Consider the following 26,050-nt stretch of genomic DNA (forward strand, 5'->3'; position numbering starts at 1 on the left):
CTCACTGTCTCTACAATAATGGTGCTTAACCGGGGCTCCAAGTACCCCTTTGTGAACAGAATTCAGGGTTCTCTGAATTAGGATGGGGAAAAATGCATCTTCTTTCCTACCTGAAATTTACCATTCCCTTCAATTACAAATTCAAATTTAAAATAAGTGATTATTTTGAGAAATCTGTAGGTTTCACCAGAGTGTCAAAGGGGTCCACAAAAAAGGTTAAGAATTTCTGATATAGGGGCAGTTAGGTGGCGCAGTGGATAGAGCACCAGCCCAGGAGTCAGGAGGACCTGAGTTCAAATCCAGCCTCAGACACATAACACTCACTAGCTGTGTGACTCTGGGCAAGTAACTTAACCCCAATTGCCTCACCAAAAAAAAAAAAAAAAGAAAGAATCTTTGGTCTACAAATTTGCCAACTTCATAAGAGATATATGCCCATTGGGAAAACACACCCACATGTGATTCTCTCACTAACAGAGGAGAAAATGTTGAATGCAGAAAGAAGCATCCAATCATGGAACAAATTCAGGTAACAGTCTAACCCAACTCCACACCCTCTCCCCTTACTCTAGAAATCTGTACTGTTAAAACTAGAACCAGGAATCACAAAAGGCATGGCATATACTGTACATTAGCTTTCAATCAGCAAAGTAAACAACAGAATATAAGCATTACATGGCCCTACATTAAGATAAACCAAACTGCCTTTGTCCAGCCAGATGTAATCACTCAAATTCCATCAGGAAGGAGGTAACAGCATTATTTTGTCTAAGTCTCAAGTGCTGTATTTAGTAAATAACCAGGGTTTTTGTATATTCATCTCTTCATAACACCTATTTCCAACTTCTAAACATGACAAAGTGGTTCAGTGTTCTGGGCTCAGAGCTCGAGGCTACAATAGGGCATTTGGTAATCTTCCTTCAGCAGGCCATTTTTTTTTTGGCAGTTGAAGGAAAAATGTTATTTAAAAGACTTGGTTCTTGCATAACACCTAAATGATAAAGTAAATATAGCATTTCTTGCTAGCCACTTTATATTCAGAGACCTCAAGCTTGGCTTCCAACAGATTTATAAAGGGGACCCCCCCCAAAAAAAAAGGGCAAGTGATGAATAACAAGGCTAACGATAATAATGATGATGATGATATAGTCCAACAGTACAGTGAATGTGAACATGGAAAGTTATTCCTCATTTTACACACACACACACACACACACACACACACACACACACATTAGAAATCAGTGAAAAAATGCAGCTAATGAGATGGAACATGAAAGATGTTCTTTTACCTTAGCACCTTGTAGAAACTATGTCTATTCAAGGCATTTCATCTCCTGACTCCATGACTTTGCCTAGCCAGTTCTCAGTACCTGAAAGTCTTCCACAGTCTCTCTCTTGAAATTTTCTAGATTCATTTCAACCATCACCTGCTCCAAAGAGTCTCTCCTAATTCCCTCAGTTGATAGTGACCACCACATTCCCTTAACTATAGATTTATTTTGTCTCTAGAAGATCTTGATTTACTTGTCTGGGTATGGGCTGTTAGCTCCCCACAGAAAGTAATATCCTTATTTGCTGGGACAGGCCTTTTGCTCATTTGTTTAGTTTAGTTTGGTTTTCTCTCCTTCACCTGGCCCAGGACCCAGAACCAAGTAGGTAGTCAATAACCCTTTGTTTAGATGAATAATGGACTTTGAAATGATGGTTGGTTCCTGTCCTTGATACAGGCAGAATCTGAGATTGCATGCTTCTTACGGTATCTGCATTTTTCCTGTAACTCTTTAGTGAATAAAAGTCTTTTCAGATACATGTTCTCAATTCCAATGTTTCTCCATGCTGACTTTTTGAGTTTGTTTATGTTTTCCCGTGTTCCCATCTAAGCACAATTGCTAACATGAACTAAAGGAATTCTCGGCAGTCTTCCCATCAGTTTATATGCACACTGTGGGATGTCATGGAAAGAAGCTGGAGACCTGGGTCTCAGTCCTAGTTTGACAGCAATTAGCCATGTGACCTGGGGAAGTAATTTCCTCTCCAGTGAAGGACTTCTAAAACTAGATGTTCAATTGGATTGTAAGATCCTAAAGGGAAAAAGCTATTAATGGTACCTGGAACATGTAAGTCCTTAATAAAGAAAATCTTGATAACTGGTACAATGAAAGATGATGTCTGTGGCTCTTCTTATCTTTAAAGTTCTGCGGCTCTTTTCTTAGAATCTTACTTTTCAGTAATTGTCAGGACCAGAGAGTTTGCCCACTGCATCTCTGTTGTATGCCACATCATGGTCACATTACTCTCCTCAAGCCTGTACAGGGCCCAGTGCATGTTACTTATTGTGGTCAGCAATAGGTTGAAACAAAATACTCACATATTGTTCTCACTGCCACTGTCAGCTGTAGAGTCATTTAGTCTCAAATAAATGAGTAGCTGGCTTCAGATCAGATGGGGGGGGATGATGAGAACTAAAGAGAAAGCTTCCCCATGGTCAGAGTCCAAGGATCAAAATAAGGCTGCCATTCACTTGGAAGGATGAACTGGGCTGGGTAGAATATGTGAACCTCTCCAGGCCACCTGACAGCCACTGTGGCTAGACTTGGGATTTTAGATAGGTTTTGAAAGAAAAATACAACCACGTCTCTCCCCACTCCAATCCACTTTAACAGGGTTGACAAAGTAATATTTCTAATGTGTCACCCCTGCCAAAAAAAAAAAGTCTAATGGCTGTGTTATCTCAAGGGTTAAATTTAAATTTCATTTGCAATTTAAAGCTCTTCATGGAGCCTGGACCCTTCCCTACCTTTACAATCTTCTTGCACATTCATGTTGACACATTCTACCAGGAATAAGGATCCTATGACCTTGAGGCCTCTAGGTCCTCAAGTGTGACCCTTTGACTGAATCTAAACTTCACAAAACAAATCCTTTTATTAAGAGGATTTGTTCCTGCCCCCGCACCCCAGCCTCCAGGGAATTGACTCCAGGCACTTGGGTGAATACATTCATTAGTGATGAAGATTTAAGGTTTGGATTTCTAGAAACATGTCACTTTACCAAGCATCCAGTTGCTCCCAGAATCATTCCCAGTGAGGGTCACAAAGTGAACTCATCTCAGATCATGGAAACTCTGTAACTGAACCAAAAAAGATCAGATTAAATCACCCCCCACAAGTGAACCAAGGGGGAAATTGGAAGGCCTGGGTAAGAAATGGCAAGAGCTCCAGAAATGAGCTTTGGTTACACAAGAAATTACAAGAATTTTTGGCAAGACTTCAATGTCAGGAAGATAATATTTCTTAGATAGATTCAGGAGATAATATGTGTAAAGGACTTGCCAACCGGTGCATGAGAGGTATTTAATAAATTATTTCCCTTCCTTTCTTCCTTCCTTCCTTCCTTCCTTCCTTCCTTCCTTCCTTCCTTCCTTCCTTCCTTCCTTCCTTCCTTCCTTCCTTCCTTCCTTCTTTCCTTCCTTCCTTCCTTCTGCTACAGATTACAAATCACCTCAGTTTCAAGAGCTGGGGTGTGGAGTTGAACTTATTTCAACACTTACTTTGTGCCTCAGCACAGCCCAAGGGCTGCCTCCCCCACCCAGATCCCCTATGTTATAAGCTTGGGAATTTCCTTTGTATTTCTTTGATACAGTACCCCTCCCCCAGCAGAATGTAAACTCCATGAAGGCAGGGGTGTTTTTGTTTTACTTTGTTTTTTTTTAATATATATCCCCAGCACCTAGCACTTAGTAGGTGTCTACTGCTAATAGAACTGAATTCACTCCAGTTTTGCATAGCCAGTATGTAGCTATCAATTCCTGTTTAGAACAATTACATCTTTCCAGTTCACTGTACAATGTCAACTGTATTTCATTTGGACACTTTGATACAAAGAATGTGTTGCCAGGTGTTGGCCCTCAGAAAGAAACTGGATTGCAGGTCAAGTCATTATGTACTCCAGATGGTATTCGATGAAAATGACCCAAATTGACACCTTTGAAACAAGCAATACCAATTTCTGGTTTCTTTTCTTTTCAAATGTGAAACACACACACACACACACACACACACACACACACACACACACCACACACACACACACCAGATGCTCAGAGCCATTTCTAGGAATATACTATTTTAAATAATTAGCCAAAAAAGTCTTTGAATGCAAAGATGAGTGAAACCCCAAAGACACGGATCCCATTAAAAACCAAACCGACCAACAATGCACTGCCTTATTTGCTGCTCACAGTGAGTACACAGTCTTACATCTTTTCTCTCCATGGCTTTGCCCAGGCTGAATCCTGAGCACCAAAGACATTCCCTGCTCCCCATGGACACCTACAATCCAGCAGCCTTCAAGACTCAGTTCAAAGGCTGTCTCCTCCAGGGAGGACTCTCTGGTTACCTCTTCTTGTTGCTAATATCGTTCTCCCCATTCCTTTGCATTTCCCTTGAAGTTATTGATATGTGTACATTACTGTTGGAAATTAAATGGGTTATCCACAGATAGAGGCTTTTTCTCTTTTTGTGTCTTCATAGGCTCAGTTATTAACTCCTCATTTGGCATCCAGTGAGTTCTTAATCAATGGGGACCCTTCAATTCTGATGAATGCTAACTTATCTCTCACTAGTCAAAGTATTAAAGTGACCAGAGGAATTACAGATGCTTCTCTTAAAGCACCTTAGAGCAGGGAGGTCTGGGTTTCAAGCTCATTCCAGCCACTTTCCACAGTGCTGAAAAGTAATTGAAAAGTTCCTGATAAAAAAGGGACTGGTTTACTCATCTGGGACAAAATAAATACATAATCCCCTTTAAGCTACATTTCAATGGCATATAAGATGGCCTCCAACTTGTCCTGAGTGGGTTCAGTTAAAAAAAAAAATTTATGATTGTAAATAAACCCTGGAAAATTCTTTCTTGGATTTTACCACCTGAAAATGCAGCTGTTGGCTGACACTATCAAAGCCTCACAATTCCAAACTCACGTGCAGATCTCATCAAGGGCAGACATTTCTAATTGATTCCAGAAGTATTCCTTTTGCTAAGATCAGGGGGCAAAAGAAGAATAATGAGGAGCTTTTCAGAGGGAAAACGAGGGGGAGGGGAGCTTTTCAAAGCTTTGACTTGGTTGCTTTGCCAGAAATATGTAGCAATTTTACGGTCAATTGGCTGGAGCATCTGGAAGCAACCATACATCTTAGCCTCATTGTGGATGGTTGTGAAACCAGCCCACTGGCCAAAGAAAACCAGCAGTGGCTAACTGGGCCATCTTGGGAGCAGGGTGGGCAGCATGTCTGTTTCCAGACAGATACCACTGGGCCTTTCACTAGAGGAAATCTTCTCTTGCTATTGGAGCCTTTGTTCACCCAGTGACTCCAACTGAATGTGGCCATCCATTCAAGAAAAAGCTCCAGGAGAAATTCAAGCTTAAATGGCATTCATTGAACCCCTGCCTGCTGACAAGGCTTTCTATCATGAGACTATGTTTGCTTTCATTTTTTGTATAAGTTTCAAATCCACCAGACTATCTTGTTAGTGCCCAGAGATTGTGTAAATGCTAAGGTCATAAATCATAGCCCTGAGTGTGGCATACTCAGCCAGGAGGAAATGCAATCTGGGACACATGGCTATTTCAGATTGGGGAGGGGGAGGAATGACTGTAATGAGGGGAAGGGCTGAAAGCTGACCACAGCACAAAACAGAGTTTGATGTGGAAATAATTTCTTATGAGCAAATGATGTTTACTTTAAACTGATGATCATAATTCACTACATTGACATTGGTGGATTGTAGCAGCAAACATGATAGGTAAGTGTGAGGCAATGCAAAATGTGAGGTGATGGAAATCAGCAGGCTCGAGATGGCCCCAGCTGTGACAAATGGACTCTGGGAGAGAGGGGTCTTCTAGCCTTCTATCCTTATCCAAACACTCTCATTAATTGAGATTTGCCTTCATTTGAGAACCCACTCAACATTCCTCGGGTGGGCCATTTTGAGCTAATGCGTAAGTCTGTTGGCTCTTTGAGTTCATTTCCCAAAAAGGCAAAACAAAACAGTACCTGAATATTAAAAAGACTCAAAAGTTTTTTGGATGTGAAACTATACTTAAAAAATATAACATTTTGGTGACTTAAGTATAAATGAATTTAAACATATGGATTACATGTTCTTCAGAATGTACATAGTATAGAAATTCAAGGAAAAAAGTATTTGTTAACCCTTATCTCCTTGAACTTCTAATACATGCCAAATAGTTGGAAGAGTCCAAGAGCATTTGAAAGTCCCCAGTGTTCATGCACACATGCATAACTAGAGCCTGAATGATAGACTTGCATCTATCTGTCTATCCATTGTACCACCTAGCTGCCCTGCCAAACTGTTCATGTAGTTTTGAGTCGATAAAGCTTAAAATGGCACTAAGAGTTTTGGGACACCCTGTATAGCACTTAAAATGTTTGCAAAGCACTTTGTAGACATTATCTCATTTTATCCTCACAACAACCCTGGGAGGTATATCCTAGTATTATTTGCATTTAACTGATGGAGGAACTGAGGCAAAAAGAGGTTAAATGACTTGCTTGGGGTCATATACTCAGTAAGTGTCTGAAGTCACATTTGAACACAGGCCTTCCTGACTCTGTTTATTATGCTACACAGAGAGGTCAGCCAAGATGGTAAGGATGAAGCCCCAAGATGGTGAGGAGGAAGCCCCAAGATGGTGAGGAGGAATCCCCAAGGTGGTGAGGAGGCAGGCCCAAGATAGTGAGGAGGAAGCCCCAAGATGGTGAGGAGGAAGCCCCAAGATGGTGAGGAGGAAGCCCAAGTGATCTGTTTGACCCAGAAGCGGTCAAACGCACCTGAGAGACAGCTGCAGAGAACATCCATCAGCTCTACTTGATTTGGAAGTGAACTTGGTGGGTCAAATGCTTTGTAAAAACTGCCTAAGTTTCTCCTCAAGAGCCAAGGTGCTAGAGGGGAGAGTGAGCTCCTACAGGGTGAGGGTGGGTGGGGTGCTTTGTAATTTCTATTTGTATTGTACTTTTGCTATAAATATATTTTGTAAAAGCTAACAGATGTGAATTGCTTAAATGAAATTGAGGTGCTAATAATTGGCTTTTAAAATTGGGGAGAACATATTAGAATAGGAGTTTAAAGCTATAATATTAGAGGGATACCCAGGGATGAGCTGGAGCCAGCTCTGACAGGCTCAGCAGAATCCAATGTTAAATTTTCATTGTGAACATTTATATCTTGGAAATCAGCAAACACAAGAAGTTAAGGCTTCATTTATTGATATGTTTGATCTTCTAGACTTGAGAATATGATGGAGAAAAATGTTAATAATGCAGCTAGAACTGAAAATCATGTTGGGTTACATCCTTTTCAAAGAGTCAGTTGCTAACTATTTACCCCATACATTTACCAGCACATATCACCCTTCTCCCCTCCAAGAAACTTGTGAGGAAGATGGAGATTTTTTTCTGAGGGACCTGACACATCAATATGAGTGTTAGGGTGAGATGGGATGAGGATTCTCAGAACCTATACCACAACACCTATATTAGGGAGGGGAGAGGAAAATAATAAAGGGGAAGAAAAGGAAGTGAAGGGAAGGTAGGAAGGGTAGAAGGCAAGAAGTTGGCCAAGGAAGCTGTCTCAATGGGATTTGAAGCATAATGTGGTGTGGGATTGGCTAGACATGGTAAGCAATGCATATGGGCACAAATAAGAATGAGATGGAGGAGAAAACACTTAGCTGCATTGCATTCTCTTTTTTTAATAACATTAATGAAAAAAAATCTGGTATAAAATCTTATCCCACTTGTCCGACATCATGGTGCTACAAGTAATTTTCATGTTAAAAATTCCTATCAAGGTGTCAAGTAATGATAAGAAATTTTCCAGACATCTCATAGACCTCCATGTTCAATGTAACCTAGTTTCTCTCCTAGCCCCATGTTCTTCTCCTAGTTATCTTCAATAGCAACAACCTACCATAATTTTATGTTTAACAATACGACTTATAATCCACAGAAATCACATTGTTCTCTATAAAAGAAACATATGAAGGGGACCAACAGAAATGATGTAAGAACAATGCACATCTTCCATCAAAGACTACTTTTTTTCAATTAGTATTCATTTCCTTCCCACAGGATGACTTAAAAGAAGTCTTGTAGCCACAAGTGCTGTGTACATCTGGTATAGAACTTCTGTCATCTGTAAAGTTTTGTTTTGTTTTGTTTTTAAATAAAGTTTTAGGGATGGAAACTGTGAGTGAAACACGTGGTTATTGTTGTAAGGGAGTGGCTAATGATACGTGATGTGAAGTTGGGAAGATGGATCTAGGTGAGACAGAGAAGGCAAATGTTAGAGCTTCGAAAACGTAAAATGGGCCAACTGAATCTTAGGTTGGTGTTGACTGAGGAAAATAAATTTCATGGTAATTACTCTATGTGGAAAAAGACCTGATATCCAGGTATTTTGTTCACATTCTCCTTAGTACAAGCATGTTCCTAAGTCAAGTCAAGTCGCCAAGCATTTGTCAAGTGCTTACATTGTTCCAAGTACTGTGCTAAGCACTGGGAATGTAAAGAGAAAGAAAGAAAAAAAAAAACCCTGCCCTCAAGGAACTTACATTTTAATGGGGAAATACAACATATAAAATAAGTTCAAGGACAGAGTAGAAGAGGGTTACTTGTGTAGAGGAATGGAAGAGAAAGTCCTAAGAGCCAAAAGTATGGCCTGGAGTGGAATAAGGTTATATCTGTCCTTGTCAACCTCCATAAAATGGAGGTTCTGGAGGAACCAGTAAATTAAAGAAAGAGCCCACAGAAGGTAGAAAGTAGGTACTTCCAGTGTAAGAAGTAGAGGGATCAAGTGAATTACCAGGGTAAAGAGGTTTTTGTGGCATGCACAGTAAAGGATGTCTACAGAGTCAGGAAGGCAGCTTAGAGAGCAAAGGTCCTAAGTGATATTCACTGAGCACAGAGATGAAGGCACACATTCAATATGACATGTGGGCAGCAGGAGGGGTTCAGTCTATGGCTAGGAAGTGGATCAGAATTAGTGTTAATCTATAAGAAGCAGAAGCAGTGAGGCCTAATGGATGGAGGACCGCCCTTAAAACAAAGAAGGCTGGAGTTCAAGGCTTGCTTCCAATATACACTAGTTGTGTGGCATAAGTCCCATAAACTCTAAGTGCCTCTAGACAGCTAAGAATATGTTACAAATAAGTTGACAATTTTCAGTGAAGATGAGAGTTTCCACAATGGGAGTTCCCTACACTGATAAAATCATAAGATGAGGATAAAAAAGAAAATAAAACACAGTTGACTCACCTCTGACCTTGGACTCTTAAGGCACATTAAATAAAAATGATGGAACACAACCTTTGTAAAGTCTTACCAAATGGTAAAGACTTTGAATGCAGTGGGATCATTTTCCAAGAGCCAGCTTAGCTCAGATCAGAGAAGCATGTCTAGAACCATTTCCTCCACATTAGTCTTGGCTTATAGCCTTGTCAGGTTACATAAGGTACCACCAGTGCAGTAAGTGACCTTGATGTCATTTTCTTCCTCATTGAAGGCATCCAACAACATCACTGAAATCATCATGCTAAAAAACATGAGAGCAAGCACCCAACCCTGTTTCATTCCACTGGAGACTGGGAAAGTGCAAAAGCATCATCCATTATCCAAAACCCATGCAAACATGCTGTCAGGAAACTGGCATACAATGCTGGTAAATTTCTCCAGGCAACCAAATTTTGTCATGGTCTTCCACAGGCCCTCACAACTGACAGTATCAGGGGCCTTGGTCAGATTGAAGAACATTGTGTACAGAACTCTGTTGTGCTCCTGACATTTATCCTTGAGATGTTTGGCAACAAATACCATAGCAATCATTCTTCAGCCTTTTCTGAAGCCGCACTAGTTCTCAGGTAGATGACCATCTTCAGGGTGAAGGATCTGTCCAACTTGGAGCAGAGCCTTCCAAGCTCAGATAGGTCTGATCACCTGTACTCAGACACTCTCTACCTTGATCCCAATATTTTGGTTTTCTTCATATGAAGAAGGTTGGCCACAACCAACCAAACATCTAGGACCTGGTGGCTGGCCACTAAGCTGGTGGTGATTTTTTTTTTTTTAATCATGGCTACTCATGAATAGGATGATATGGGAACTGGACCTGTGTTTTCATCACAGTAAAGGATTCTGAAAAGGCAACTCTCTACCAATGCAAACTAATAAGTGCCTTTAAAGGCATTAAGTGACCTGACCCGGGGGAGGGAGCCAGGATGTTGCACAGGTCAGCCTTGAACTCAGCTCCCTCAATCAAGGTCACCACTCCATCATGGTGTGTCTCCTGAGCACCATCCAATAATAAAGCGCAGGATAATTGGAACCTCCACCAGTGGAAGATAGACCCACCCTGATGAAAAGAAGACTCCTTGAAATATTAGCATTCTTGTTGTTTTTATTACTGTAAAATCAATATAATGCTTCCAAGCATATGGAGGACACATGCTTTTGATTTTATGCCAGAAGTGGTCACATGCTCCACTCACTCATCCATATCTTTGCCTGGTCCTCCACAATCAGCCATGTGCAGTGACCAGGATTTGTGTTTACTAAACAGTTTTTGCATATTTGGGGGGCTGCATTGAATGACTCCTAATGAGATCAATCTATTACCACTGATGCCGTTCATATTATGTCACAGCAGCAGTGGCCATTCAGCCCAGATCATAACAAAAGGAGAAACAGCAAATGATACATAGCTATGATGGGGTAGACTCAAAATCCCAGAATGGGAAAGTCATAAGGGGATAATGAAGTCACCTAGTCTAACCAGTTCATTTCACAGATGATGGTACCAAGGCCCATAAGGTCAATAACTTGCATAAGTTCCCATAGCTAGTAAGAGGCAGTGTTAAGATCATAGTTATTTGTCTCTACTCATCAGGGAACCTTCACTGGCAAGACTGACTCAGATAGCTCTGTATTAGATCCAATTATAGGGAGCCAATGAAATTTAAGTGAAAGCGACCAATGTGGATTTTCTCTTGCATCTGCATTTTACATAATTAACAGTAATCAGTGTGTCTTCCCCATCCAGTGGAGCCAAGAGGATGCTGGGATTTCTGCTCACAAGAGTTGTCACAATGGAGAAATACTTTGGAGTATCTATCTGTTGCTAATGCAACCTGCAAGTTTTAGGAAAGATGAACATCCCATGTTGATTATATATGAGCAAATGAAGCCACAGTGGCATCTCCAGGGAAAGACTCAAAAAGGAGAAAGCAGTGCTATAATTAGCAGATGTCAAAATGGCCCATTCTAAAAATGGCTCTTATTTTTCCAGTTTTATTCATGGTGCTCCCCAAGTGAACTACCTCCTCCAATTACCCTGGTTTGCCCATTCACAAAAGAGCAGATCATTCCTATCTTTTATTGATTCCTTCCTACCACCCTCTCTCCAACTACCCCAGTTAACCTAATCATTGGAGTCTTCCTCTAAGGCTGTGTGCCAATACAGTTCCAATGCCATTCATTGATCCAGATTCAGATGACCTTGTTTTGAGCTTTAGGACTGACACCATTCTTGATATGGGGCCTTGGGCAAGTCTTTTAACTTTGATGAACTTCAGTTTATTCACCTAAAACATGGGAGAATAATCAGGAGGGTTGTCATGGGGAGGTTGGAGCTTTTAAAAAATCTTGACATTTTAGAAATAGTATTTATTTTGTTATCAGTAGTAGACATACAATGAATTAACATTTATATGTCATAATAAAAAATGTAAAGCAGTTTTTTTTAATAAAGTCTTAATCCACCAATTGTAGATCTTTTGAAAAGTCAGTATGGGCATGGATCTTCAATGGAGGCCACTAGAGGATCTTAGCCTTCATATTCATTGATCTTTGCTGTGCTTGTGATTTCATTTACATTCCCATTCATTTTATTTCATATGCACATAGAACGAAACACAAATGTTACCATAAAAACACAACCCTAGTGAATTTCTGTTGATTCCATTTCCTAGATGCTATTCTACCACATAAATAGCTACTCACCCTTGACTGTTCTTCTCTTTGTTTGGTGTAAATACTCACCAGGTTAAACATTTCTAAAGCCACTGATGGAGGAAAAGCTAAATGACCAACAGATGCACAGGTGTATTTCAGGGAAAAAAATATATTATGTGTGAATGGGGGAAAGAGTTGGAAAGAAAAGAGATGAAAAAGGAGTAATTTTGCTTTTTGGTCACATGTATTTGAATAATAATAGGTAGGAGAGAAGCAATGGGAGATTATTTGACTTAACATTCAAGAAAATTACAGGGACACACCTGGATAGAGAGGGGGAAGGGCCTGGCATAAACATTCCCACACCTTTCTAGGTAGATGTGTATTTGGGCTTCAGTACATCATGTGAATTTGCAGAAGTGACTAGCCCTGATTAGAAACAGCACCCTACCATGACCCAATTACTATTCTAAGCAAGCTAAGGTAAGAGATCGAAAACTTTTCGTGATTTCTCATGGGATCACATTCACAAGCCTTCATATTTTATCCCAAATTGTAACCACCTGAGAACTGCTGCTTCCAAGGCAATATGACATACTTGTGTGGTCCTTTGTCCATTTTAGGGAGGTAGGCTACACAAGTAATCATCAGGAGATGGGCTCACCAAATGGTAAAGGGCCCAGGAATGGAGGTACCATTGCCAATCAATGGAGGAATTGACTTCAGGGAATAAAATCATGTCAATGAAAATTCTAAACCCTCTGGAAATCTGAAATACTTTCCAAGCTCACCACTAAGCAATGCAAGGTATTCTCTAGGCACCATTATCTCTCCAGCTGTTAGGATGTCCCCTCTTTTCCTTATCCCAAGGTACAATGTATGTTTTGCATATATTTTTATTTTCCCTGTCTATGCTTCTGCCGGTTACTTTCAGTGAAATGTGAGCTCCTTGAGGGTAGAGACTTTCTTAGTTATATTTATAATAACAGTAATAGTAGTGGTAGCTGCCAGCATTTATATAGCATTTTAAGATTTAAAAAGTGATATACAGATATGACTCCTTCATTCCCTTTATAGCATTGCAGGAAGGTGCTATTATTATCAGTATCTTTGTAGATAAGGACAATGTGGCACAGAGAGTTAAGTGACTCACTTAAGATCATACAGTGAGGGTATGTAGCAGGATTCAAATATGTCTTCTTGACTTCAGGTCCATCACTCTGCCCATGGTGCCCCACAGTCACCTCTATCATTATATGCAAATTCCTACCTAACAGAAAGACTGGAATATTATGTTGAATTCATATGGGTTAAAATGAACCTGTTAAAATCTACTGCTAAAAGTAGATTTTATAGAAAATACTTCATTTATTTGGGAAGGAACATTGACGATGTACAAGCAGTTTCTCTGCAAACTGTTTAGAGAACACTAATTTTCCTGTAATTGTTTTAAAGACAAATGATGAGAAGATAGTGTCCTGGCAGTAGAAGGGTTTTCAACCAGCCGGCACTGATTAAGATTGAATGGGACCCTTAAGCCTATCTATCATAGTTTTATTCACACAACACTAGCAAAGTAGAGATTTCACAATGAAGACTACAGGAGAAGGGTAGATTTGGAAGACCTCATCCATCCAGGGTAGATGGAATGCTAAGAAAGGAAAAATATAGATAGATAGATAGATAGATAGATAGATAGATAGATAGATAGATAGATAAATATAGATATGTAGATATACATATGTGTGTGTGTGTGTGTGTGTGTATGATTCTGACCACACGTTTGAAATTCACAAATATGATCCTGATTATGGTTCTCTGAGTCAGTTTCTTGATCTATAAAATGAGAAAAATAACCCCACTATCACCAACCTCACAGCAGGGGGTGATAGGAGGGGGAAGAACTTTAGTAATGTGAACAATTGTTTTTCAAACTTTTTAACCCTTAAAAGTTAAATGTATCCATTTCCAGAAAAATACTAACCATTGTTTCCTTGTGGTGCCCTATTAGAATGAAAGTTCCCTAAGGAAGGATTATATCTCCTTTTGTCTCGTGATCTTGCAATACTGGATGTCATAAATGTTTCTAGATTGATTGATTAGGCAGAAGAGAAGAGTTCCACTGTAAAGAATAGGACCCAGATCTCAATTTTCTCGTTAGTTCAATGGTTTAATTTACATAAACATCAATATTCTCATTTGGTCCAGTATGAGCAAAAAAATAAACCAACATCATAATCCAATCTTCCCCCCACAACATCATTACTTTTTGTAGGAAATTGAAGAATTTTTCCAAAGCCCTTATCCCACTGCATTTTATTCTTTACCACACTTTCTTATTATCTTCCAACATTTTTTTGAGGGGGGTGCTGTCTTTGTCTTCTTTTGTTTGTCTTTCATGTTTATGTTTTGGAAAGGGAGATAGAATAAATATCTGAAAAGATTAGTAAATGGCCATGTAAGGATGTGGTAGGGGAGGAAATCCCCACAACCCATTAGATCAGTGTGTGACCCGATCTCCTTGAGTCCTATCCATGAACAGCTGGTTCACATTTGCCAAAGAATGTGCCCAGGAAAAAAGGGCATGGCTTTCATAAATGGCACTCCACAACTTTCAAAACCTTCCTTCACACTGTGATGTTGTCAGTGCAGGGCACTTCTGGATGTAGAAATCCCTTCCCTTGGTGCAGATGGCCAATTGATCTCTGAGGGATTAAGTGATGAATGTGTTCCAGGGAGGGATTTAGCCTAGTTTGGACTGATTCTAAGGTAAGCCCTTTCATCCACAGCACACAGAAGGTTCTTGCCATGGTAGAAAGCTCCTTGCATCCACTTCTGATTGTATTTGCACAAAGCTTTCAGGTTTCCATATGTTCTCTCATTTGTTCCTCACCCCGCTCTTCTGAGGTAAGTTTGCAAATATAATTTTCATTTTAGTGAGTCAGGCTACAGACCCAACAAAGCTAGGTATGGTAGCATGGCCCAGTATTTTCATTCATTCAATTCATGTGATGAATATTTCCTGATTACCTTAATGGTGCCAGGAACTATACTTTGTGTTTTGTATTTGCAGTGCCTAGCCCAGGGCCAGACATAGACTAGGTGCTTTAAAAGGTTTGATAAATTGAACTCTTTGTAAAATACACATTGAATCTTTTCTGGACATGCCACATCTCTTTTATTCAGCAACCAAAATGACAAGAAGCGTTTTACCATCTCTGGAATATTCCTTGGCTATTTGGCTGGTATTCAGGGGCCCACCAGGGCAAAGGAGCCAAATAGCAGAACAAACAGCAGAACACACCCTCTAGTCCACAGGGCCATTGCCAAATGTCGTACCTTGCTTAGCACATTGTCTTGCCATCTATGAAGCTAGTGATTTCTCATAGGGGTCTAGGAGTGTCCCAGTGAGACTCGAAAGCCTTACGATTTTCCTAATATAATAAAAATATTGGCATCTGAACAAGCCTCCTGACTGATAAAATTGAGAATAAAAAGAAAAGCAGCAAAAGAAAGCCCAGTGTTACTAACCTGCTGAATGTCTGACCAAGCCGGGCCTCCAGGGACCAGTTAGTGCTAACTAAGCCTGCACAAAGATCTCTTGGACACCATGCTTGCCAATGATCTCTTGAACATAATGATCAGCAATCCCACTAGATACAACTAAAGAGTGCACCATCAAGTAGAATGGGGTCATCATCCATTGCATGGAAGGATTCAATTTATTTAAGGAACCATGAAAAGGCTTTGGAATATTAATCTATTTTTTTAGGAAAATACTTTTTTTTTCTTTTTTGCTCCTTGTCATAAAGAATGTGGCCAAGTTAAAAAAACATTGACTGCAAAATAACATGTCAATAAAATGTTCACTGAACTTTTGCCATTAGAAAGGGAATTGTATTTAGCAACTAATCAATCCTTTAATGCAGCAAGAGACTATTGGTGAAATATCTATGTGGACCTGGAATTAACCAAAGGATTCAGCAGTCCCAATAGGTGGAAGTCATGTGCATTCTAAATCTTACCTCAAAAGTATGTGTCCATGAAGGGATGAAAGGCTTCAAGTAATTCAACCAATATAGCATTAAAAACACTGAGCATCGGAAGGTTTCCAAAATGGCTGCCTGGGGCCTGCAATGAAAAGTTAAGTTACATGCAATTAATGTAGGATCCTACAACTAGGTCTGAAGAAGTCACATAGTTCAACCTTCATTTTTCAAATGAAGTAAATGAGGTCCAGGGCCAGGTGATATCGCTAGAAATTAGGGAAATAAGATTTGAATCCAAATTATCTGACTTCATATCCAAAAATCTTTCTATTATATTGTACCTTAAATGGAATTATTTCATGTTTCAACACTATGATGAGTAGATTCACAAAACGTCTATGTGTCAAAACTCCAAATCAGCAAATATTTTTAGATGCCTACTCTGTTCAAGGTGAGAGATAGTGCTGCTCAGAGAACAGTATCAGCCCTGGCCTCTGGAAGACTGGGGTCCTAGCACTGCCTCTTATGCACCCTGGTTATGTGACTGCAGACAAATCCTGTAGAAAGTGCCTAGGCAGCACTGAAAAGGATTTAAGTTAGAGAATACTTGCTAATCTGCATTGGGAGAGAGAATGAATGCCCTGGGAATTTCCCACAATGAAAGCACAGATCAGAGACCCCCAAAATAAGAAATAAAAAAGTACAAAGTTATAAGTTCAGGGCTTTGGAACAGGCAAAAATAACTCACCTACAGTCCTCAGCCTCAAGCTGAGAGTCTAGTATCATGGAGGGACATGGTGCTCCCACCAAAAACTCTTATGTAGTTTGGAAGCTATTTAGTTCATAAGAAATGTACAAACCACATGGTGCCCTAGGTGGAGGAGACCACTATTATCTGGGAAGGCTTCATGGAGAAGGAAACACTGGAGCTGGGTAGCTTGGGTAAACTTTTCCCTGATGGAGATGGGGAGGTCATTACCGACCCACAAGAAAGTCTAAGAAAGCTAGACTGACTGGCCAAGGTCCAAAATAAGCATTGACCAAACAGTGGATCCAGACAGCTCTATAGAAAGCCACAGCTTGAGTGTGACAGCAAAAAGGGACCAGGGTGCTGGTAAGATCACAGAGAAGAAAGGCAGAGCGCAGCATGTAAAGTGGAGGTATGAGGTAGCAGGGGGCCCCAAGGCAAGAGTATGCCCAGACAATGTGGCAATGTTGTGATCCAAAAAGCAAAATGTGCAAAGGTGGTCTCAGCTTAGGCAAGAGCTGAAGAATCTGATGTCCAAACAGGCAGCACGATACAGTACTAGACATGGAGTTGGAAAGGTGTGAGTTCTCATCGATTGTAATTGGATTGCTATGTGAGTGTGACCAAAACCCTTCATTTCTCTGTGCCTCAGTTTCCTCATCTCTAAAGTGGGTATAGTATCTCCTATGTTTCCTGTGAAGAAAGTGATTTGTAAACTGTAAAGCAAAGAGAAGTAAATGTTATTTTCTGTTGGACTGGCTCCGCACGATGATGCTAACATCTTTTTGAGAGCTAACATTGAGGTTCAACTTCACCCGTGCTCCCTTAATTTTCTCAAGGTTTCTCATCTGTGGCTAATTCTCCACTACTTTCTGTGTAGGAAAGGGTTGTTCAAGCAGAGTCGGAGAGAAGCAGGGCAGAGAACAGCATGGGTCACCCATTGATTGTAGAATTCTGGGGAAACAGAAAAGGGAACCTAGTCAGGGGTCACAAGGGAACTGAAGAGAAATCGCAATTAGCCTGATACTCCATGACACTCTAGCTCTGGCACTACCAAGGCAGGAGGATGGCCTCTCTGTGCAGGGACATTTAAGCTTCCAGCACTACCCTTATGCGGTTTATGCTGATCGGGTGCTCCAGGGCTTTGGGAAGGAAACAAATAATGGAGGCTGCAGCCAATAGAGAATGTGGAAGCCAGGGCAGAAAATGAGAGTCATAGAAGTCAAAGACAATCTGACTTACACAGTCTCATGACCAATGTCTTTAAAGATACCTTTTAAGAGACATTTCTTGTTGAATATCCTGAAATGGAGGCCTTGTATTCTGAAATATTTAGAATATAAAACATGTGTGCTCCAAATCAAACAGTATAGCCAATGGAAATGCAGCCCTTTGTTAATTTATTGAATTTATGATTAATGTTTGCTGTCCACATTTTGTCTTACATTGTAAACAGTCCTAAAAAGCAGGGACTGTGTCTGTTTAATTTGCTTTGAATGAAACCTAATCTAGGACTATGTGCAGATTGGCCCTTAATTAATCGTTTTACAATGACAGTGATGAACAACTATTTAAGCGGTAAAGATTAAGGTCTATTGGATTTTCATCATGCTTTTCCTTTCAATTATTAAATCACTTACAGAGGAGAGAAATAGATATGGTGATCCCAGTAGACAGACAGCTCATTACCTTCTCTCATTCATTTGGCTGTAAAGCTAAGGTTGTGCTTCGAAGCCAGCTCAGAATGCAGAGTTCCAGGAGAAAATGTTTTTGCTGGACTTCAAAGATTCCTTTCTGGGGCAATTAATCACTTAGATTTTCCAGCAGGGGGACTAACAAATTTTATAGGATATCAAAGCAAGCACATTTCTCCAAAACCTTAAATACACCAAGTTAAAAGCAGCCCTAGACAAATCATGCTTGTGTTTGCTTACAAATGAATTCATCAGACTTGTTTTCTGAAAACCTGTGGCTGAATTGAATTTTCAGGTAAAATATTTTCAAATATCAGAAAACCAAAATAGCACCAAAATAAATAAACCTATAGAAGGGCTCTGAAATGTCAGTGCTGGGGTATTTTTCAAAGATCTCACAACAAAAATGTTGCTAGACAGTCCCCATATTTCTACATGCCCCTTGATTTATTAGCCTCCTTAGTAATTTACACTTGTTAGTTCTGTATTTCTTTAGGGGAGGAGGAAAATGGTCACTAATTACTTTTGGAAGTTCGATTTTAGACCTTTGTAATTGTGGGAAGCTTGGTGTATAAACAGGCAGGGAAAACACAGCCGCCAAGGCAGGACACATACAGACATTTATATTTTCTCTTCAGTTGACAAATTCAGTCACTTGCGAAAATGGCCTGAACCCTGACCTTGAGGAACATCGCTGTTTTGTGCCCTGGTCCCCCTGGATTGGCCTCTGGCTGTAAAACTTATGTCTCCATCCAAAAGTCTAGATATGGCCAGGACAAGACAAACTACAAGGAAATGCTTCTACCCAATGAAGACCAAAGACATTGAGTTAAATGATCAGCTAAGGCACCAGCTGAAGGATATAACCATTTGTTCACTGACAAAGTTTATCTTCATAACTGAAATAGACTGAAATTTTAATGACACTGAGATACCATTTGCACATACCTTGTTTAAAGGCTTGTAGAATCTCTGGGGTGAAGCCCTTTAAGATCTGGCCCTGGGGTCATCTTGGCTCACTTACTGATTTGGGATGAAATGTAAGTAGGGCACAGAAACACAGAAGAATATGGGGAAAGTAGTACTTTTCTTTTTCTTTGTGGTGAGGCAATCAGGGTTAAGTGACTTGCCCAGGGTCACACAGATAGTAAATGTCAAGTGTCTGAGGCCGTATTTAAACTCAGGTCCTCCTGACTCCAAGGCTAGAGCTCCATCCACTGCACCACCTAGCTGCCCCAATAGTACTACTTTTTAAGATAACAATAAAACAAAAATCTTCATAGTATCCAAAGAAGAGGAACATATATGTGGTTGGAGAATATATAGACAACCCAGGATAAATGAAATTATTTAATCCCTGGCAATATGCTTGACCTCTGACACATTGCTCTCCTAGCCAAGTTGTGTATCTCTATGTACTCCTTGACAAGCCAGAGATATATCAAGGATTCTTTGGTACGTGGATAACAATGGGATAGTATTAGGGGGCATCAAAGTGACTGTGATGCCATCCATGGACCTCCAGGAAAATAAGATTTATTGCTTATTCTGTAGGAAACAATTGAATAATTAAAGGCAACAATCAATACTGAAACTTAAGGACAAGTGATGGCACATGATTACTGTTCTGTAGAGAAACAGAGGGTTATGGGTGCCAAATGTGGCAAATGATGTCAGAAGAAAGGAACATATGGGTTGCTTTTGCTTAACTGTTTTTCTTTGAGACAACAAAGATGTGTCCAGAGTTGAGGGGGGGAGGTGTTTGTTCTCTCTCTGTCTCTGTCTCTCTGTCTCTGTCTGTCTCTCTGTTACTCTGTCTTCTTCCTTCTCTCCTTTATTTTCTCCTCCATCCCTCCCTCTCTCCACAGAATCCATGCGTCCTCATATCCACTTCTGCTCCTGTGCGCTCTTAAACACAGCTAAATCCAGGTTCAGCGTTTTAGCCAGTGTTTCCAAGGCCACAACACTTCCCGTTACTCAGTGAGCAGTTCATTAGGCCTACAGGACACATCTTGAGTCTGATCCTAAAGATATTTGACCACTTTCTAGGGAATGTTACATTAAGTGAAAGAAAATGCAAACGTCCCCCATCCTACCTTTGCTCCATGAGGAATCCAATGGAGGTCAGCGTCAGGATGATATAGCCTGATCTCAGGAGGAGGGTGGCCTGTGATAATGCCTGTTAAACCAACAAGCAGACAAATTGCTCATTTAGGAGAATTCTCTGAAGAAATATTTTAGTCTGAAGCCTCCCTCTATGTTACACCATTAGCCATGACATGTTTTTGTAGTAGTCTGATCCATCATTACATTTGGGCCATTCCAGTAGTTGAGCATTTTCCCTAATATCATTCTGTTTCCTTGTTGGACATTTTGGGGATCAGACTTTTCTGAAATCATTTTTCAAATTAAATAATGTTTAAAATGTTTCTGCTTCTCTAACCCCCCCCCCCCAAGGCTTCTCATTCCACTGGTCTTTGAACCATGTGTGTGCCCCTACCTAGGGGGAATAGCTAGAATTTCTATAAATAAATACCACATTCCAGCTCTGATTCTGAATATCGCTAACTCTGTTGTCAACCCCAGGCACCTTCAGCAATGACAGTCTTAAGGACTTTGAGGAGAAGAATTAGACAAGCAGAAATGTAACTAATGACCTCTAACATTACTAGAGTGTAGGGTGATTTTTTTTTTAAAGCTACATATTGTAATCATCTTAATGAATCTCAGAGGCTTATAATTGGAATTGATCAATGATTGGATAAAAACACAGATGATTGAAATTCATTCTCGATAGGACAGAGTCCTTTTATAAACTGATGAATCCAATCAATCAAAAGTATGAATTATCTAGACCAGACTTCACAAGTGGCTAGTCAGCCTTTGCTGGAAGACCTCCTAGTACCTCCTTAGGTAGCCCAGCCCACTTTCCTACAGCTCCAACTTTAGGTTTTTGTCCCTGAAGCCAAGCCTGAACTTGCCTTCCTGCAGCTACAGCACACACCTCCTGGTTCCACCCCTGGGGCTAAGTAGAACAGCTTTGATCTTTGTTTCCCTGGTATTGAATTCCTATCACATGCATAGATTTATACTTATTTTCTATTTGTGCTACAGTTATTTGTTTATGTATTTGCTTAATTCATTGTACTTTTATCCCCTTAACTGGCATTGCCTGGTACATGGTCTGATGAAGACTCATTGATGGATTCCACAGAAGTACCCTTCCAAATCTTAAAGACAATTATTATATCTCTCCCCACCACTCATCTTTGAAATCTTCTCTTTTCTAGATTAACCATCCCCTATTCCTTCAACTAATTCCTAGAAGACACTGTCTCTGGACCTTTCACCATCTTAGTGGCCCTTCTCTGGACCCTCACCAGTGATCAGTGTCCTTCCTAATCTGGTGCCCAGAATTGAACAGAAGACTCCAGGTGTGGCCTGACCAGAGCAAAAGATGGTGGGATGATCATTTCTGAGACTATATAGGTTTCTCCCAATGGAATCTGAGGTGGAATTTACAATAGGGGGTGCCATGTCATGCTGTTACCTCTTTTGGAGCCTGTGGGTCCACTCCCCAGATTCTTTCCAAATGAATCTCCTGTACCCGTCCAGCTATCCCTCCCTCCTTTAGGGCATGGAAAGCTGGAATTCTGAATCTAGATGGAAGTCCCACTCCATGATCTTCTTCATCTTTTTTATTTTATCTTATTTGTTTAGGCTGAATGTTTGAGTTCCTCAAAATCTTATGGATACTTTCCCTGTAATTTCATGAAATAGATTTTCCTTCCAACCGTGTATCATCTACAAATTTTGGAAGTATGTCATCTGTGTTTTTATCCAATCATTGATCAAACTGTAAAACAGCTCATGTCCAAGCATTTGATTATGGGGAGACTTAGCTGGAAACATCTTTCCAAATTTTTATGGAACTATTAATGTCTACTTTTTAGCACCACTTTTTACCCAATTCTAACACCAGCACTCCCTTACAGTATTTTTCAGATTCCATCTCAGCATCTGGTCCTCAAGACAGGAAGACGCAAGGGAGTTTTAGTCAAATATTTTTCCAAGATATGCATAAAATGTAGGTATCTATTTGCCTATTTGTTTTTCTTCAGTCATTTTTCAGGCATGTCTGATTCCTCATGACCCCACTCGGGATTTTCTTGGCAAAGATACTGGAGGGATTTGCCACTTTCTTCTCTCATTTTTACAAATAAGGAAGCTGAGATAAATAGAGTTAGATGACTTGCCCAGTGTCACAGCTAGCAAATGTCTAGGGCCAGATTTAAACTCAGATAGATGAGTCTTCCTGACTCCAGGCTCAGTGTTCTATCCACTGCACCAGTTAGCTACCCAATGATAACTCTAGCATCTTCCAATCTACCAGGTTAGTAACTCCACCCAAATCAGTATCAACTGAGACATTTGAGAATTAATGAAACAGCCTTTTCTCTTATGGAGTTTCCAGTCACAATGGGACAAGCAAAATGTACAAAGATATGAAAAATAAACATATACACACGTGTGTATGTATGTGAGTATGTGTGTATGTGTCTATATGTGTCTATATAGTATATTGATTTGTAGGGATAGAGAGATCCAGGAAGGCCTCTTGAAAGGGTGACCCTTTACCTTTTTCAGTATGATACCAATCAAACTACCAAAATATTTTAGAGAGCTAGGAAAAATAATTACAAAATTAATTTGAAAGAACAAAAAAGTCCAGAATATGAAGGGAACTAATGAAAAAATGGAAGAGAAGCTGGTCTAGCTGTACCAGATCTTAAATTGTATTATAAAGCGTTCATCATTAAAGCTACTTGGTACTGGCTAAGAAATAGAGTGGTAGATCAATGGAACAGATTAGGTATGCAAGACACAATAGTCAATGACTATACTAATCTATTGTTTGATAAATCTAAAGACTCTCACTTCTGGGATAAGAAATCACTATTTAACCAGAAATTGCTGGCAAAAACTGGAAAAATGCATGGCAGAAACTTGGCATAGACCAACATTTTACACCCTATACCAAGATAAAGTTAAAATAGGTACAGGATTTAGATAAAAAGACTGATAATATAAGTAAACCAGGAGAGCAAGGAATAGTTTACCTTTCAGATCTATAGAGAAGGGAAGAATTTATGACCAAACAAGAGATAGAGAATATTATCAAGTGAAAAAATGGATAATTTTGATTATGTTAAATTGAAAAGGTTTTGCACAAACAAAGCCAATGCAAGCAAGGTTAGGATAGAAACAGAAAACTGGGAAAGAATTTTCACAACCAGTGTCTCTGATAAGGGCCTCATTTCTAAAATATATAGAGAACTAAATCAAATTTATGAGAATACAAGTAATCCCCCAGTTGATAAATGGTCAAAGAATATGAACAGATAGTTTTCAGATGAAGAAATTAAAGCTATCTACAGTCATATGAAAAAAGTTCTAAATCACTATTGATTAGCGAAATGCAAATCAAAACAACTCTGAGGTAACACATCACACCTCTCAGATTGGCTAACATGACAAAACAGGACAATGATAAATGCTGCAGAAAATGTGGGATAATTGGAACACTAATGCATTGTTGGTGGAGTTGTGAAATGTTCCAACCATTTTGTTTTTTATTTATTTACTTTGTGTGGGTGGACAATTGGGGTTAACTGAGTTGCCCAGAGTCACACAGCTAGTGAAGTGTTATGTGTCTCAGGCTGGATTTGAACTCATGTCCTCCTGACTCCAGGGCCAGTGCTCTATCCACTGTGCCACCTAGCTGCCCCTTGTTCCAACCATTTTGGAGAGCAATTTAAAAGTATACCCAAAGGGCTATAAAATTATGCATACCCTTTGACCCAGAAATGCCACTTCTAGGTCTGTATCCCAAAGAGATCATACAAAAAAAAAAAACAAACAGGAAAAGGACCCACATATACAAAAATATTTATAGCAGCTATTTTTGTGGTGGCAAAGAGTTGGAAATTGAGGAGATGCCCATCAATTGGGGAATGGCTGAACAAGTTGTGGTGTATGAATGTAATGGAATGCTATTATGTTATAAGAAATGATGAGCAGGCTGACTTCAGAAAAACCTGGAAAGACTTACATGAACTGATGCAGAGTGAAAGGAGCAGAACCAAGAAAACATTGTACACAGTAATAGCCATGTTTTGGGATGACTGATTTTTATAGACTTGTCTCTTCATAGCAATGCAAGAATCTAAGACAACTTTAAAAGACTCATGATGCAAATTGCTATCCACACCCAGAGAAAGAACTATGGAGTCTGAATGCAGAAGGAAGCATACTATTTGCTCTCCTTTTCCTTTTTTCTTTTGTTTTGTTGCTTCATTTCAATTTATTTAGTTTTAGTTTTCAACATTCACTTCCATAAGATTTTAAGTTTTTAATTTTCTGCTCCCTCTTCCCCCAATGGCATGCAATCTGATATAGGCTCTTCTTATACATTCATCTCAAGCATATTGTCCCATTAGTCATGATGTAAAGAAAATTAGAACTAATGGGAGAAACCACAAAAGGAAGGAAGGAAGGAAGGAAGGAAGGAAGGAAGGAAGGAAGGAAGGAAGGAAGGAAGGAAGGAAGGAAGGAAGGAAGGAATATAAGTGCCTATAAGGTAGACATCTGGGGAAGATAAACCTGACCAGATTTAAGTTTATTATATGGTTGCTAGAGATGCTTTCTTCCTTCCTTCCTTCCTTCCTTCCTTCCTTCCTTCCTTCCTTCCTTCCTTCCTTCCTTTCTTTCTTTCTTTCTTTCCTTCTTTCTTTCTACCCCTGGTACTTATTACAGTGGCTTGCAAATGTAGGTGCTTAATAAATGCTTATATATGTGACTATGAATGAGTAGTCCAAAATGGGGGAAAAAAGGATGGAGGTATGCAAATATCCTTAAGAAACTCTGTGTGTGTGTGTGTGTGTGTGTGTGTGTGTATGTGTGTGTGTGTGTCTGTGTGTTACCTGAGAAGTCTGAGAGAACTGATCTTGGAGTTGGGGAGATCTGAATTGGACTGTTGTCTCTCTTACTGTGTGACCTTGAGGAAGACATTTAATCTCTTTCAGCCTCAATTTTCTAAACTGTAAAATGGTGATAACAAGAGCTAACTCCTAGGGTTTTTAGGAGACTTCAATAATATGATATGTGCAAAACACATTGCAGACTTTACAATGTTATTGAAATGGTTATTACTATTTTTATCATCCTTCTTTTCTATATAGCAGCCTCTGAAATGCCATAAACCACATTCTCAGGCTAATGAAGATGCATAAATATCATTGTGTCTCCACTCGTTACCTTTGGCTAAGGATTTAAAGGCTGTCCATCCTTTAACAGAAACCCAAACCTTTACCATAGGCTTGACTGTGGGAATGACATGACTGAAACAAGTGAACAACAACAAAACTTAAAATGGAAACAGAAAATTGAAAACATTCCCAACTGGCTCTCCCAGTCCAGTATGAAACAGACCAACAGTCCCCTGAGCCCAATTGAACCCTTCCCAGTTAGTCTTTAGAAGCAATGGACTCCAGCTGGCAGATGGAGAATGGCATGCACCTATGTTATTTC

At 39.8% G+C, this 26,050-nt stretch overlaps 1 protein-coding gene across 2 annotated transcripts in view; it reads right to left on the bottom strand.

The window, feature by feature from the left end:
* Positions 1–26,050, bottom strand: part of AGMO (alkylglycerol monooxygenase) — a 358,382-nt gene that overhangs the window by 124,866 nt on the left and 207,466 nt on the right. The window contains exons 11-13 of one of the 2 annotated variants that reach the window (XM_021000037.2): positions 20,557–20,639; positions 16,055–16,160; positions 14,168–14,463 (exon numbers count right to left, since the gene is read on the bottom strand). In XM_021000037.2, the coding sequence (XP_020855696.1) occupies positions 14,353–14,463; positions 16,055–16,160; positions 20,557–20,639 (300 nt within the window). In that variant the 3' untranslated portion in view covers positions 14,168–14,352. Of the gene's footprint in view, positions 1–14,167; positions 14,464–16,054; positions 16,161–20,556; positions 20,640–26,050 lie in introns of those variants that run through there. The other variant, XM_021000039.2, reaches the window with a different exon arrangement.

Source organism: Phascolarctos cinereus, unplaced genomic scaffold (genome assembly GCF_003287225.1).
Source record: "Phascolarctos cinereus isolate Bilbo 61053 unplaced genomic scaffold, phaCin_HiC Scaffold_1;HRSCAF=81, whole genome shotgun sequence".
NCBI classification, from domain to species: domain Eukaryota; kingdom Metazoa; phylum Chordata; class Mammalia; order Diprotodontia; family Phascolarctidae; genus Phascolarctos; species Phascolarctos cinereus.